The sequence below is a fragment of the Belonocnema kinseyi genome, chromosome 1 (assembly GCF_010883055.1).
Source record: "Belonocnema kinseyi isolate 2016_QV_RU_SX_M_011 chromosome 1, B_treatae_v1, whole genome shotgun sequence".
In the NCBI taxonomy this organism is placed as follows: Eukaryota; Metazoa; Arthropoda; class Insecta; order Hymenoptera; family Cynipidae; genus Belonocnema; species Belonocnema kinseyi.
This window is the reverse complement of record NC_046657.1, coordinates 9,196,879-9,212,602: the sequence shown is the minus strand read 5'-3', so window position 1 is coordinate 9,212,602 and position 15,724 is coordinate 9,196,879. Positions and strand designations below refer to the sequence as shown.

Genomic DNA, 15,724 nt, shown 5'->3' with positions numbered 1-15,724 from the left:
TATATTAAATTCATATATTTCTTTCTGGGGACGACTGAAAAATTAAAGAAAATTAATAATTTAAAAAAGAGATAATTTATTGCCAATTTTTTTAACAATTGCCGAATTACAAAATATCTGAACTAGAAGACTCCCCCATTTATCAAATTCACGAATTCAAACAATAAAGAAATTGTTCTTTGCTAAATATTATTTGTGTATTCAAAATGCAGTATTTATATATTTTCATAGAAAAAAAAATTTAGTCTAACAATAATTGAAAACAATTTTCATTCAGAAATATATTTTTTCAATTAATGTAATTTCAAATTCAAACAATAATTTTTTATTCTTAAATTTTTTAATTCAGGAATTTTATACTTTCGGGAATTTTATTTTTCGGGATTTGTCATTCAATTCGTTACTTGCACTTTTCAAAATGAAATTCTGAACAGCACAATTGTTAACTTTTTAATTTCAAATTATTATATATTTTATAATATTATATATTTACGATATATTATTTATATCGTTTTTTTGTTTATATCGATAATTATATATTTACGAATTTTTAATAAATCGTTTTTTTTAATCTTCAACTTTGGGTTCAGAAAAATAATTGAATTTCATCCCTTCAACTGGTATAAGTATGTGAAAAATAAACAAAATTCTTTTTACAGATTCAGAAAAAAATTTGAATTACTTTTTTTCATCTCAAGAAAAATTGCTTAAATTAGGAATTCGGCCACCTTTAACTGAATTGAGAAAATTTTCAAAATTTTAAAGGGTGGCCGGGATGATTTAAAAATCTCTCAAAATAGTCCCTGACACTGTAAAATTCGCGAAATGGAAAATTTCCGAATTGGGTAATTCCCGAATAATGAAATTCCACGAAATTATAAAATTTCCAAAATATAAAAATCCAGAATTTAAAAATTCTTGAATAATAAAGTTCCCGGCAGAAAATTGCCGAATTATGAAATATTCTTACTAGAAAATTCCCGAATTCAAACAATGGAATTTAATGTTTTTTTCTTAAATATTAATTTTTAATTAAAAATACAATAATTTAGTATTTTTATCAGAGAAAGTTTTTTCTAAAGTTTAAAGTTCTTTAAACCAATTTTTTTAATTTGGAATAAAAAATGTTTTTAAAATATACTGCTGGATGAAATTTTGTGTGTGAAAATGTGCATATTATTTAAAAACATTCAAAAATATTTTTCAAAGATCGAATTTTTATTGAAAAAAAATAAAAATAAATGAACTTCGGGATAAATCTACGCCGAATTTAATCTTGCGAAGTTTTTTTGATAAATAAATCATATTTATTGAAAGATATTTTTTCAAACGATTAAATTCTAAAATTTTGTGACGCAGGATTTTTCTAGTTCTGATATTTTCTATTCGGAAATTTCACAGCTCAGGAAATTTTATGTTTCGCGATTTTTCAGTCGTCCCACTTAAACACTTAAAAATATTGTTTTTTTTTCAAGTATTATTTAAGCATTCAAAATATAATAATCAAATATTTTTATCCGAAAAAAACATTTATTTAATGTTAAAACTTTTAGAAATTATTGGTTTAATTTAAAATAACAATAACTTGATAAATATTGTTTACAAAAATCAAATTTAAAACACATGCGCCTCGAAAGAAAAAAAATTGCTGCCTCACATTTTTTCCGAACCTAATATAGTTTTTCTAGCGAACTTTGCAGGACTCAATTCTGCATTGATTTACTTCGAAACTCATTTCTTATTATTTTTTTTTTAAATTAAACTCTTGGGTTTTGAGAACATTTTATGTAATTTTTTTAAAGAAATAAAGAACATTTTTCATTTTGAAAAGTAGATTTTGTATAAGTAATGTTAATTCAATTTCGAACAATAATGATAAAAAAATTATCTTTAAACAAATTATTCTCTTATAAAAATAAGTGATCATTTAATTTTTAATGAATAAATCATATTCAACAAAAAACAATTTTTAAATTATTTAGATTTCCGAAATTTTCTAGTTCGGATATTTTATAATTTGGCAATTCTCTATCGAGAATTTTATTATTTGGGTATTTTTAAATTTGGTAATATCATAAACTGTGCAATGTTATAATTCGGGAATTTTCCAATTCGGTAATATTATAAACTGTTCGAGAATTTTATATGGTCATGAATACTCTTTTTCGCTATTTTTCAGCCGTTTCCTTCCTGGAAAAGAAAACTTTTTTTCACTAACTTTTCGTGTTTTAATTGCAGTTGTTTATCTTGATTTACTTTAACAATATCAATCACTCTTTTCATTTCCTCTCGACTGGCATCAACCTGTTTTAGATGAAGTTCCCATTCTGCCTTTCTATGTTTTTCCACCATCGCAGACCACTCGGTAGTTTGTTCACTTACCATTTTTTTAACACTTGGATCATTTATAAGAGAGTTTTTGCTATAAAATCAAACGATAAAGAAATTAATAATTTTAAAAATAAATCAAAAAACTTATATCTAAACTTACCACCCATGATCACGACCTAACTTTATCTATAGGGATATGTTTGTCACGGTTATAATAGGTCAGTAACAGTGTTTCTTCTTTTTGCACTTTTTTGATATTTCACAGGCATAAACTACCTTACCAACAGCTGGTGAAGCGGGGCTCAACTTTACCGACTGTTGATGAGTATGTTATCTGTTTCAATGGCTGTCGGTAAGGTAGTTTTAATGCATAAAATACTCACTCTTTTCCCTTTGCTAATTTTTCCACAGCAGTGATATGATTTTTTTGCATCGTCTGTCTTTCCTTTGCATGTTTTTTCTTTAAGGTATCCATTTCTTTATTATGTTTCTTTCCAAACTTGAATTCTTTGGCCTTTCTCAGCATCTCAACAGTAATTGGTTCAACTTTAAATTCCTCTGAAGAAATATGTTTTTCAATTAAATTTACACCCAGAAAAAATTAGTTTATAGTTTTTTATCAGAAATACTAACTAGCTTTAGCCTCTTCTTTCTTCTTCTTTTCCTCTTCAGCTTTTGCGTCCGTTTTTTCAATTCCCAATCCCTTCATAGCTTGATCCTGTTTTTCTGCCCCTTTCGTAAAAGCTCCAGGGTCAGAAAGCATAAGCATAAAATCTGGAAAAATCCAATTATTCAACAAAAATGTTAATTTTAATATTTTTATTTTTCAACCAGTTTAAAAAAAAAATGAAATTTCACCTCCGAAGCCATCAGGAATGTAAATTGAAAGCTCGATATTACAAAACAACATTGGCAATGCCATAGGGAAATTGGCTTCAGTTTTTAAGGCAATGTGTCGATATCCAGCTTGCAAACCATCTAAAGGTAAAATTCGTTGGCCCAATAATTTTCCACTTTCTTCATAAACTCCAAATCTGAGAACAGCCAAATCCGGTAAAACAACTTTTCGGAAAAGAAACGGCTCTTCGTTGTAAACGGGATTCAGTCCATTTCCGGGAATCATTCTTGTTCGAAATTCTTTTTTTATGGTATCTGCTGGTAAACCATACATGTCTACTTCTACGTAGGTTCCAACTTTTTTGTCCGATAAAAATTGTCCTGCAATCACCTAAAATAATTTTTTTTTAATTTTATTAAAAATAAAAAAATTTATTCTAAATGTGAGTAGATTAAAAATATTTACTCGAACTGAACATTGGGATGTGATAACACCATCCACGTCCTCAGAAAATGGATCAAAAGTTTTATCCGTCCTTCGCATGAATTCCGGTTTTAATAAATAACCGGTCGTATTATTAAATTCAAATTTTCCTTGATTCAGTTGCATTGGCAAATCCGGAGTTTGAAAATTCAGAGCCACCATCTGACAACCAGCATTCCAGAAGACCTTTAAAATAGATTTTATATGAATTGTATTTTATATCTATTCATGTACAGATGATAATTTATAAATAAAAAATTATGGAATTCGAACCTGAGGCATGTAATTTGAGGAATCGACTCTCGTTCCTTTGGGATAAATTCTGCTCATTTGTCGCTTGTTATAATTGACAAATTCAACCCCGGAAGTCTTCAGATAATTCAGAGCGGCAGTCTCAGAAAATGAAGACATATTGTGGTGGATATTCTTCTCTGGAAAATTAAGTTATTGGTTTTATTTTCAAGGGCTTGTACCAAAGTGTCACGTGAAAGATTGCATTTTTTATATTCAGCGTCTTGCTGAAAGTAAAAATATAGAGATCCTATCTTTATGAATAAATTTGAATCTCTATCATAGAAAGATATATAGCAAACATAACCTGTTATATCTCTTTGTTAATCTCTGGAAATCTAAATTCGCATCTATCTCTTTTAATCGCCTTTTCTGTATCTCATCGTATCCTACATCTATCAACGTCTATCTCTATCTGAATCTTTTTCCATCTGAATTCACGTCTATCTTTTTTCCCTCTTCTCTATCTTGATCTATTTTTTGTCTATTCATGTTAATCTTTTACTATCTCTGTTTATCTAAATTTCCATCTTACTTTCTCAATATCCTATTCTCTAACTCATTCTATACTACATCTAGCAACACTTAACCGTTTCTATCTCTTTGTCTGTCTGCAACCACGTCTATCTCTTTTCTCTCTTCTCTATCTTACCATATTCTTTATTTATTTATTTCAATCTTTTACTGTATCTGTTAATCCTAATTCCAATGTAACTTTTTTAATCTCCTCTTCTCTAAAACATTTTATACTACATCTAGCAATACTTATCTTTTTCTATTTTTTTTTTGTCAACCTAAAATCACATCAATCTTTTTCCCTTTCCTCTATATTATCTTATTCTTTGTCAATTTATGTCGATCTTTACTATCTCTGTTAATCTAAATTCGAATCTAACGTTTTTTACGACATCCTATGTCCATGTCGTTGCTTTGTATTTACCATATCGTGAAGACATCGACAGATCATACGACGTTTTTACGATATCGTAGACACATTAACGACATGGACATAGGATATCGTAAAGTTGTCGTATAGGTGTCGTAACGATGTCGTAAAGACGTCGCCAAATTTTTTGCACATTGGGAACCTCCTCTTTTCTTACTCACTCTATACTACATCTAGCAACACTTATCTTTTTCTAACTGTTCGTCAATTTAAATTTACGTCTATCTTTTTCCCCTCTTTTCTATCTTATCCTATGTTTTGTCTATTCATGTTAAGCTTTTACTATCTCTGTTAATCTAAATTTTTATCTAACATTTTCAATCTCCTCACTCTAACTTATTCTATACTATATCTTACAACACCTATCTTTGTCGATCTCTTTTTGAATCTAAATTGACTTCTATCTTTTTTAATAACCTATTCGCTAACGCATCCTATCTTTAGTCTTTCCATATAAATCTTCTTCTATTTTTCAATCTGAATGTCCGTCTATCTTTTTTCAATCTCATCCTATCCTACAACTATCACCGCCTATCTTTTTATAACTCTTTGAAAATCTAAATTCACGTCTATCTTTTTTAATCCTCTCGTCTATATCTCAACCAATACTACATCTAGCAACACTTATTTTTTCTATATTTTTGTCTATGTAAATTCCCATGTATCTTTTTTAATTCCCTCTTCTGTATTTGATCTCTTACTACATCTATGAACGATTATCTTGTTATAACTTCTTGCCCATCTAAATTCAGTTTTATCTTTTTAAGTCCCCACTTCTATGTCTCATCCTATCCTTTATCTATCCACTTTATCCATTTTCTATCTCTCTGCCATTCTAAATTGCCGTCTATCTTTTTTATCTCCTCTTCTCTATCTCATCGTATCCTAAATATGTATATCTATACTATTTTATCTAAATCTTTGTCAATCTAAATTCACGTCTATCTTTTTCAATCTAAATTCACGTTTATATTCTTTAATACCCTAAAAAGGGACTCCCAAGAAACTTTGATACAGGGCCCCCTCAGGGCTAGCTACATCATTGCACGGTATGTATTCATTTTAACCTTTTTCACCTTTTGTCAATCTAAATTCACGTTTATCTTTTTTAATACCCATCTATCTTGTTTAATAAGTATCTATCTCATCCTATCTTTTCCCAGTGGGCACAGAATTTGGCGACGTCTTCACGATATGGTTACGATATCATTACCACAATTTTACGGCATCCTATGTTCGTGTCGTTACGGTGTCTTTACGACATCGTAAAGACATCGTCAGTTCATACGACGTTTTTACGATATCGTAAGGACACCTTAACGGCATGGACATAGGATATCTTAAAGTTGTCGTAAAAATGTAACGATGTCGTAAATACGTCGCCAAATTTTGTGCCCACTGGGTTGTCCATTCAAGTCAATATTTTTCTATATCTTTCAATCTAAATTTACGTCTATCTATTTCAAGCCCCTCTTCTCTATCTTATAATATTCTTTATCTATTTATGTCAATCTTTTTCTATCTCTCTTAAACTAAATTCTCGTCTATCTTTCTCAATCTCCTCTTGCCTATCTCACTCTATACTACATCCTGCAACGCTCATATTTTTCTATCTCCATGTTAATCTAAGTTATCGTCTACATTTTTATAATTCCTTCTTAATCTAAATTCCCGTCAATTTTTTTTAATCTCCTCTTCTCTATATCACCATACGAGGTGTGTTCAAAAAATAAGGTTGCTTTATGGTTTTCTCAAAAAATATTCATTTATCCCTCAATATTTATGTTGTCCCCTTCAAAGTAATCCCCCTCAGATATAATACACTTGTGCTAACGCTTTTTCCAATCATCGAAGCACTTCTGATAATCATTTTGTGGTATAGCCTTTAGTTCTTTCAGCGATGCAGTTTTTATCTACTCAATCGTTGAAAATCGATGTCCTTTCATGGGTCTCTTCAGCTTTGGGAAAAGAAAAAAGTCACTGGGGGTCAAACCCGATGAATATGGAGGCTGAGGCATGACTCTGGTGCTGTTTTTGGTCAGAAAATCTTTCACAAGCCACGATGAATGAGCAGGTGCATTATCGTGATCCAAAAGCCACGAATTGTTTTTCCAAATTTAAGAACGTTTTTTCCGAAAAGATAGCATGGCATGAGCCAACCGATATGCCAAAATCTTCAGCAACTTCTTTGGTGGTAATTCGGCGATTTTTCAACACCATTTCTTCCACTGCTTGAACGTTTTCATCTGTTGTTGACGTGCTGGGACGTCCAGAGCGAGGTTCGTCTTCGACATCCTCTCGGCCTTCTTGGAACAGCTTGTACCTTTTTATACACATTTTTCTTACTCAGAGTAGACTTACTGTATGCAACTCTCAAGATTTCCAGAGTTTTAGAACACGGGATTCCATTTTTCACACAAAATGTAATGCAAACTCTTTGCTCCATTTTTTTCGAAACAAGAAAATCGCTGAGCACACCAAACCCTTCTAACCTTTTACGCCTCTGCCAGAAAAACAACACGAGCTATATACTCAAAACTGTGAACATATGATCGTGACGAGTGTACCAACACAACAAAACAAAAAAATTTAAACTTGAATGTACGTAGCCCGCGAAAATTGAAAAATCACCATACTTTTTGAACACACCTCGTATACTATATCTAACATCGCTTATCTTTTTCTGTGCCTTTGTTAATCTAAATGACGTCTATTTTTTTAATCTCATCTTCTATATCTCATCCTACTCTTTATCTATTTATGTCAACCTTTTCTATCTCTGTTAACCTCAATTCCCGTCTGTCTTTTACCCCCCTCCTTTATATCTCATCCTATCCCTTATCTGTACACGTCAATCTTTTTCAATCCGCATTTTTTATCTCATCCTATTGTTTATCAATTCATCTCAATTTTTTCTATCTATTTTTCTAACTAAATTCCCGTCTTCTTTTTTTAATCTTCCCTTCTCTGTATCATCGTATCCTGCACCTATGAACGGCTATCTTTATCTAAACTTTTTCCTAATCTAAATTCGCGTATATCTTATTGAATCCACTCTTCTCTATCTTATTCTTTATCTATTAATATCAATCCTTTTCTATCTCTGTTAATCTAAATTTCCATATATCTTCTTCAATCTCCTCTTGTCTATCTCATCATATACTACATCTATCAACGCCTATCTTTGTCTATCTCCACGTTCCATGCTTGTCTATCATGTTTCATACCCTATTTCCATCACATTCTATCGTTCGTCTATCCACGTCAATCTTCTTCTATTTATTTTTCAAGCTAAATTTCTCTATATCTTTTTTAATCTCTTCGTATTCTACGTCTTTCAACATATATCTTTTCCTAATTTTTTGTCAATCTAAATTCAAGTCTATACTTTTCGATCCTCTCTTCTATATCTCATCGTATCATTTATAAATTCATGTCAATATTTTTCTATTCCTGTTAAGCTAAATGTCTGTCTATCTATCAAATTTGATCTTTTTGTATCTATTACATTCTCATCCTGATGAGAAGGTATTGGTTTTATGTAAAATGTCACTTTATCGGTTTTCATCAAATCTCCACGTCTTGAGACCCACTGAGTCAGCAAAAATGATTTTTACTAAGGTGTTTGTCTGTCTGCCTGTATTCTGTATTTTATGGGTACAATAACTTTCGAAAAATTGATTAGATTGGATTCTCCTTTGGCACACTTTTAAGGCCTAAAAAGAAAGGACAAGTTCGTAAACCAACTATTTTGGATCAAAATTCAAAAACTGAGACCTTTTTCTATAAGAAAAATTATCAGAATTAAAGCATTTTCAAAATCCAAAAAAACAGACTAAAATGAACATTTTAAGCCAAACAACGCATGATATGAAAAAAAAAGTCAAAAAAAGAAAACGGTTGATTTTGGAAAGCCGTACAAGATTATCGTAATAACTTTTTTGATTTGGTCGAAAAGCTGAAAATTCCAAATTTGATCATACCAAAAATGATGAAAAATCCACAAATTTCATTTTTTTGTTAAACTATGTAAGATACAAAAAAATGAATTAGCTAAAATTGTGTTCACTGAAAAAACCTCCAAATTTGTAAATAATCTCTTTTCGATAGGACTCGTAGTTTTTGTTTTTAGTCGTAAAAATAAAATTAAAGATTAAAATATCAAATTTTTTTGAAACAGCGATACAAATACAAATTAAAATTAACAGACAAATGTTGTTCGCCTGAAAAGATCTATAAATTTATTATCAAACATTTTTCAATAGGTGGAGTAGATTTTCTTTCAATCGTAAAAAATAAGATTAACAATAAAAATATTAAATTTTCGGAAAAAGGACAGAAAAGACGAAAGAGGGCATAGGATCCTATATAGGACCCTATATAGGTTCCTGTATTAGATTCTATGCAGATGCGCAGTATTTTTTCTTTAATCATAAAAAACAAGATTAAATTTTTTTTAAATTATAAAACAAGGAAATAAGAATTAGTATGATTCAATTGTTATGCATATTATGAATTGTAATGATATACATTTATTGAAATGATACATGTTTCAGCGCAGCTTAGAATACAATTAAAAGCAAAATAAGAAACAAATATTAAAATAATCATGATGAATACAATTTTCGCTTTATTTTGCAATATTTGATTAAGCAATCCCATGCAGAGTTACATAAAAAATCTATTTAATTTGATGTAAAAGTGTTTTTTACAATGTAGAAAAGTTGACATTTTGGACAAAATCGAGTGCAAAGCACGAGATACATGATGAGAATTTGTTCGTTAAAGCCGAAAGAGCTTTAACAAAAGAAAGTTCACAATCACAAAATTACAGTTGTCGGCCCTAGGAATATTTAAAGTTATTCTTTCTTTTTAAAATGTATTTGTTTATATTTAACTATAAATTATGGTTCATTTTAAGACATTATTCTAATAAATTTTTAAACAATACGAAACATTCCCAAAACTGTAAAACAAGGACCCCAAAGGTTAAAGACAATTTTAGAAATAACTTTAGTCAATTTAAAAATTTGAAGAGTCAAAAAGTTATAAACATCTTCTAAATGACTTTTTTTACTTATCTAGAATCTTCGAAAATCTTTTTTATATTTCTTTAAATATATTGCTGGCAGGTTCATAATTATAGCTGAAAATTCGTCCTTTTTGTTAGAAAATTAAACTTCGGGTTAAAAAATTCTCGCAGTTAGTGGAAAATTAAACTAATTGGTTAGAAATTATTTTTATTTGAAAATTCATATTTTAGGGTTAAAAAAGTAATCTGTTTTATAAAATTTGTCTCTTCTGGAAAATATTAAAATTGTTTGTCAATGATTCATCTAATTTGTTGAGATTTTTTATTTTTTTAATTATTTCAACTGTTTTTAATAAAACATAAAAAAAATTTGGATTGAAATATCAACTATTAAATTTTTCGTTGCGAATTCATCTTTTCTGTTTGAAAACTGAGCTGTTTTGTTAAAGTTTAACTTTTGTGTTGAAACTTTGATTCAACATATCTAAAATTTTCAAAAATCTTTGAGAATTTTCTCAAAAATCTTAGGAAATTTATGCTTATGTAATTTAAAAAACAATTAAACAATAAATTCAAAAAAAAATATCATTCGAAATTTTTATTTTGTATTAAAAGTTATTTTCCCTCAAATAAAGTATAAACAAATATTTATTTAAATTCTATAATTATTAATTATTTAATCACTTACTGAGTGCGCTATCGAAGCTTTGAAATTTGATTGGCTGAGCATAATTAATCATTGACGAAAGCCAGGGATGACAAGCTGAACTACTTCCTGAATATTGAATTGGTGCGACTTCACCCTCAGGCCCACCTTCAGCACCTGCTGCTGGAGCTGCTGCCGCTGCAGCTTCCTTTTATAAGAATATTTTTATTCAGTAATTTAGCATTAACAATAAATTAATTAATTAGGATTTCGTATTTAAAAAAATTAATGATAATACCGGAGGAGGTTCCGTTGGTGGGGCCCCAGCTGCGGTTGCATCTTCAACAACTTCATCTTTGGCTTCAAATTGCCCTGATCGGAAAAGTTCCAGCTCAACTTTTTCTACTTCAGGTTTCAATCTTTTATTTTTTATGAGAATTTTTCGCTTTAAGGCACTCGGTGGAGGAAGAGGCACTCCTGGTTCCAACTTTAAAAAAATTCAAATCAGCCGTAAATTATTAACAGGAAGCTGATTAGAGCCACTGCGAAGTTAGCTGATGAGCGCAGCTCGGCTCTCACTTGCGGAGAACCCTAGTTCGATTTGCCTGATTAGCGTGCGCGCGCACGCCGGGAACCCACTTCGGGACCCTCTCTCTGCCGGACCGAAAGTTCTCCACATGTGAGAGTTGAGCTGCGCTCGTCCGCTAACTTCACAGTTGCACTAAACTTCTTCCTGATTATTACTTAATTAATTTAAGCAACTTTAACCTACAGGATAATCTTTGAGAGGTTCCTTTAGCAACAAATCCCCCAAAATATCATCACAATATTTTGCAAGTCGATATTGATTGTTGATGCTGCAATGGTTCTCAAAACTTAAAATAACTGGATAATCAGACGTGACGAAGGCAGTGTCTCTCAAAGCATAAATAACATCTTTGAAAAGAATGTCAGTACACATTGCTTTTCCGTGGGTTATAATCGGTTCATCTTCTGGGGTTTTCCCATCCCAACAATCCAATTCCACGCACCTGATGATTATTTCATCATTTATTTATTTTTATTCTTTATTTATTTGTTGTTCTTTTTTAAAATTGGTATTGCAAACAATTGGAAGAGGGTGAATTGATTTTTAAGAATATTTCAAATCGACGTCTCCATTCCATACTGCTTCAACGTCGAGTTTAAGCAGAGTCCGTTGCGCTTAGGCGGTGTACAGCTCTACATCGCGTTTAGACGGCGTACAGTTCTCCGTCGCGCTTGGTCGCTGTATAGCTCCAAGTCTTGTGTATAAACATAGTATCTGTAGTTATATAAGTACCAACCATGACGGAGAGCTGCACACCGCCTAAAAACGACGTGGCGCGGTATGGAATGGAAACATCAAAGTAAGAATAGGGACAACTAGGAAATATTAGGGATTGTCAGATAGCAGGGACGAACCCAGAAAAATATTTCGGGGCAGGGTTCAATATATATATATATATATATGTATGTATATATATATATGTAATTAAAAATTTTTCATAAAGCAACCGCAGGATTTCGCCAGGAGCGGGTGCTAATCTGAAAAATTGCATGCGCTCTCAGCAAAATCGCGGTAAAATTTCAGCCACAACCACGTCTCACGACCGTGAGATAGGTGGTTACTGTCTGTAATGGAATCAATATAACGTTCCCGCAAAAGCCTCGTGCACCCTAAGAACACGGAGCGATCCAAGAAATACCGCGTTCTGCATTTTTCCCGCAAGTGTTTTAGCATATTGTTGATACGCAGGGATGCTTTTTAGGCCATTAGCGAGTGAAAGCTTGTCTCTTCCAAGAGCGCCGACGATCAGGACGATTAGTTTAACAGAATATTCCGGGTGCAATCGTTTCAACTCCCTTATAAGGTCTCGATACCTCTCTTTCTTTTCATTCTCCTTGGCTATGATGCTTTTGTCAACTAGTGCCGAAAATTCGATAACGAACATGATTCGCTTCTCGAAATCAAGAAGAACCATGTCAGGCCTCGAGTGGCACTTGCAGCACTTCCCATTATCGACAATTGACTCGATTTACCTAGGAGCATTTAGGTGAGCGATATTAAGGTTAATGCTTTAAAAGTGACAGAGATGGTAATAAAGCACTCTCAGTGCCGCATTGTGCCTTTGAATGTAGGTCGTTTCCGCGTGAGTTGGACAACTAGGTAGCATGTGAGCTAAATGCTCGAGGTGTGCATGGCACGCCCTGCAGTTATCTTCGGGAATGTCTTGGCTCAAAATGTGGCGACGGTATGTTAAGGTGGAAATGACACCGTCTTGGCATGCAAAAATGAAACCCTCTGTACCAGACTTCAATCCGGGCGATTTAAGAAAAGCAAACGTTAGCTCACAAGACATTGACTGATCCTTCACATTTTTGTGGATGATACCGTGCATCCTCTTATCGAGGAGCTGTTCACGAAAGTTTTTCTCTTGTGCTTTTTTAATCCGAGCTTTCAGGAGTGAGTACTCGAGATAGATAAAATTTGATGCATTTTGCTCACCCCTAATACTGAAGCTAAGTCCGCGTGTTTCAGCAGCCTCCTCCGCTGCTTTGTACAGAAACACTCCTTTGCCCACTTCTTCATGACACCTGACCATTTTCAGAAGAGGGTCTCTTCCATTTGCAACTCTATCTGCTGTACCCAGAATAATCCTGTTGTGAAGACATTCAAGACTCAATATTCCGCAAACACCTTGACGGCGTGAGATGTACAGTCGCGGAACGGAAGACTTAAGATTCATGCTTTTGTTAATGTGCATAACCTTTCTTGTCCCGATATCAAGGGATCTGAGCTCGCTCTTCGTCCATGGAACTACTCCAAATGAATAGAATACTACCGGGACGGCAAGCATGTTCGTTGCAGATACTTTGTTCCTCGCCGTCAGTTCGAAAGACCAATTCTGCCGGATGAAACGGTTCTATCTGCTTCATAGAGTATCCTTTATAGATGTCACATCCTGAATGCGGCTCTGTGGCACGCCCAGGTATGTATAAGTCTCTCCAGCGCAAGGGTGTCGCATAGCGCTTTTATCAACGATTTCAGGATCTTCAGGGATGCCATTAAGTTTTCCTCGCTTCAAATAAACCTTGGCGCATTTGTCTAACCCAAATTCCATTCAAATTTCCTTAATATATCGTTCGACAATCCCTAGATCTAGGTGTAGTTGCTTTTTGTTTTTAGCATAGATCTTAATATCGTCCATGTAAAATACATGAGTGACCTTGTACTTTCGATCTGCAGGTTTGCTGAACTAGTACCCGTCGGAAAGACAAAGTGCTAGAGATAGTGGCAATAATATCAGGAAAGAGAGGAGTGGGCTCATGGTGTCGCCCTGAAAGACACCTCTCTGAAAGGTGATCTTGTTAGTTGTCACACGATTTTTTCCAGATGAGTTAGTAGATCTGGTTTTCCAAAGCGGCATCAATTTCTCTATGCACATAACTATTTGTGGATGAACCTTTAAGATTTCCAAAAGACAGATGATAAGTCTATGGGAGGTCGAATCGAAAGCTTTCCGATTATCAATCCAGGCTATCGATAGGTCACGCTGGTAGAATGCTGCATCTTTGCAGACATTTCTATCGATGAGCAGGTTCTCCCGACATCCCGCTACGCCTTTCTTTGAGCCTCGTTGTTCATACATTTTTCGCCACACAGGTTCAATTGCCCGAACAATCCTATCATTTAGGATAGCTGTGAATATCTTATACAGTGTGTTCAGGCAAGTGATTGGCCTGTAATTCTTCAGGCCAGCTTAGTTGCCTATTTTTGGCAGAAGTATTGTGCGCCCTTCCACCAACCACTCTGGAATCGGCTCTTCCGACTTTAAATATGAGGTAAAAATGCGGGCCAAATGCTGATGGGTTGAAGGAAACTTCTTCCACCAGAAGGTTTTGATACAATCTGGTCCCGGTGCGCAATAGTTCTTCATCCCTCTTAATACTTTTTTCACCTACTCGGTAGTGATGGGTGGGCATTCTTTATCAGGTGTCATGAGGGCATCACATAGCTCCTTGAAGTTATTTATATTTTCTGAGTGTTCGTCCAGTTTATGCTGCACTTCGTAGACTTCTCTACAAAGTACTTTGACCTCCTCTGATTTGGGCGGGTGTTCGACAGTAACTGGAGGGTCTTGGAAGAGTCGCGGTGGGTCAGAAAGAAACTGTTGATTTTCTCTGACCCACCTCTCCCTCCACTCTAGACTTCTCTTAGCGTCAGATAGTATCCGTATTCTATCAACAATATGCTGCCTGATGGTCAGCAGCTTTGACTTGTTAAGTGTGTGATAACGGGTCCTTAGTTCTCGCGCGAACTTTCGAACCTTGGCGGTAAAATTCCTGCCAGATGTAATGTAGTCAATCACACACTAAATGCAGTACGTGTACTGTCTTGCCCAGCCTATCTTTATGGCAAGTTGATGCATTCGTCTTTTGGTCTTATGATCAACCGTTGGTTTTGTTTTACGGTTCACATTGGCCAAAGCTCTCGCTACATTATACACACAATAATTGATAGCCCAGAGGTCGTATTCTCCGGAAAAATGTCCACGAAGCTTGTTATCCATTTCAGCCAGATCTTTAGGCTTGAGAGAAACCTTGGTGTTGGTGTTTCTCCGGGTCATAAAGCATCGCTCTTCCTCCATTGGATGCCTACCCGCGGTTGGTCTTAGTGTCGCCTCTATTTCTCTGTTGCCGGCTTGTTGTAGCTGTGGTAGAGTAGGCATTCCGCTTACATAGCCCCTTCTTCGGAGTAGTTCAAACATGGTTTCATAGACGTTGCTGCGAAAAGTGCGATAGCTCCGGGTGTTTCTCGCACCACAGACCATGCAGCCGTGCCATATAACCCCGTTCAGGGGCCACACTTGCATCGTAGCACTCTAGCAAGTCGTGATTCAGTCGCTCCACTCACCTAAAGGTCGCGATATCCCGCCGATCCATCGCCCTGCGCGTTCTGTTGTTTTGAACCGCACTTACTACAGCTATGTGTGGTTTTATCATTTTTGTTCCCACGAGAAGCTAGGGAAAGGAGTTCGTCCATCCTTGTAGAGCCCCCCATGCAAGGATAAGGCTGCGTACTCTGAGAGGTCGCCCGGTATCCCAGAGTCACCGTTCTAGACACCTCACCCAGGT

General features: G+C 34.0%; 1 protein-coding gene across 1 annotated transcript in view; it reads right to left on the bottom strand.

The window, feature by feature from the left end:
• Positions 1 to 15,724, bottom strand: part of LOC117169129 (1-phosphatidylinositol 4,5-bisphosphate phosphodiesterase-like) — a 26,019-nt gene that overhangs the window by 772 nt on the left and 9,523 nt on the right. The window contains exons 9-17 of the mRNA XM_033355319.1: positions 11,340 to 11,598; positions 10,866 to 11,054; positions 10,610 to 10,775; positions 3,926 to 4,083; positions 3,635 to 3,838; positions 3,190 to 3,559; positions 2,965 to 3,105; positions 2,715 to 2,889; positions 2,219 to 2,422 (exon numbers count right to left, since the gene is read on the bottom strand). Of these exons, the coding sequence (XP_033211210.1) occupies positions 2,219 to 2,422; positions 2,715 to 2,889; positions 2,965 to 3,105; positions 3,190 to 3,559; positions 3,635 to 3,838; positions 3,926 to 4,083; positions 10,610 to 10,775; positions 10,866 to 11,054; positions 11,340 to 11,598 (1,866 nt within the window). The remainder of the gene's footprint in view (positions 1 to 2,218; positions 2,423 to 2,714; positions 2,890 to 2,964; positions 3,106 to 3,189; positions 3,560 to 3,634; positions 3,839 to 3,925; positions 4,084 to 10,609; positions 10,776 to 10,865; positions 11,055 to 11,339; positions 11,599 to 15,724) is intronic.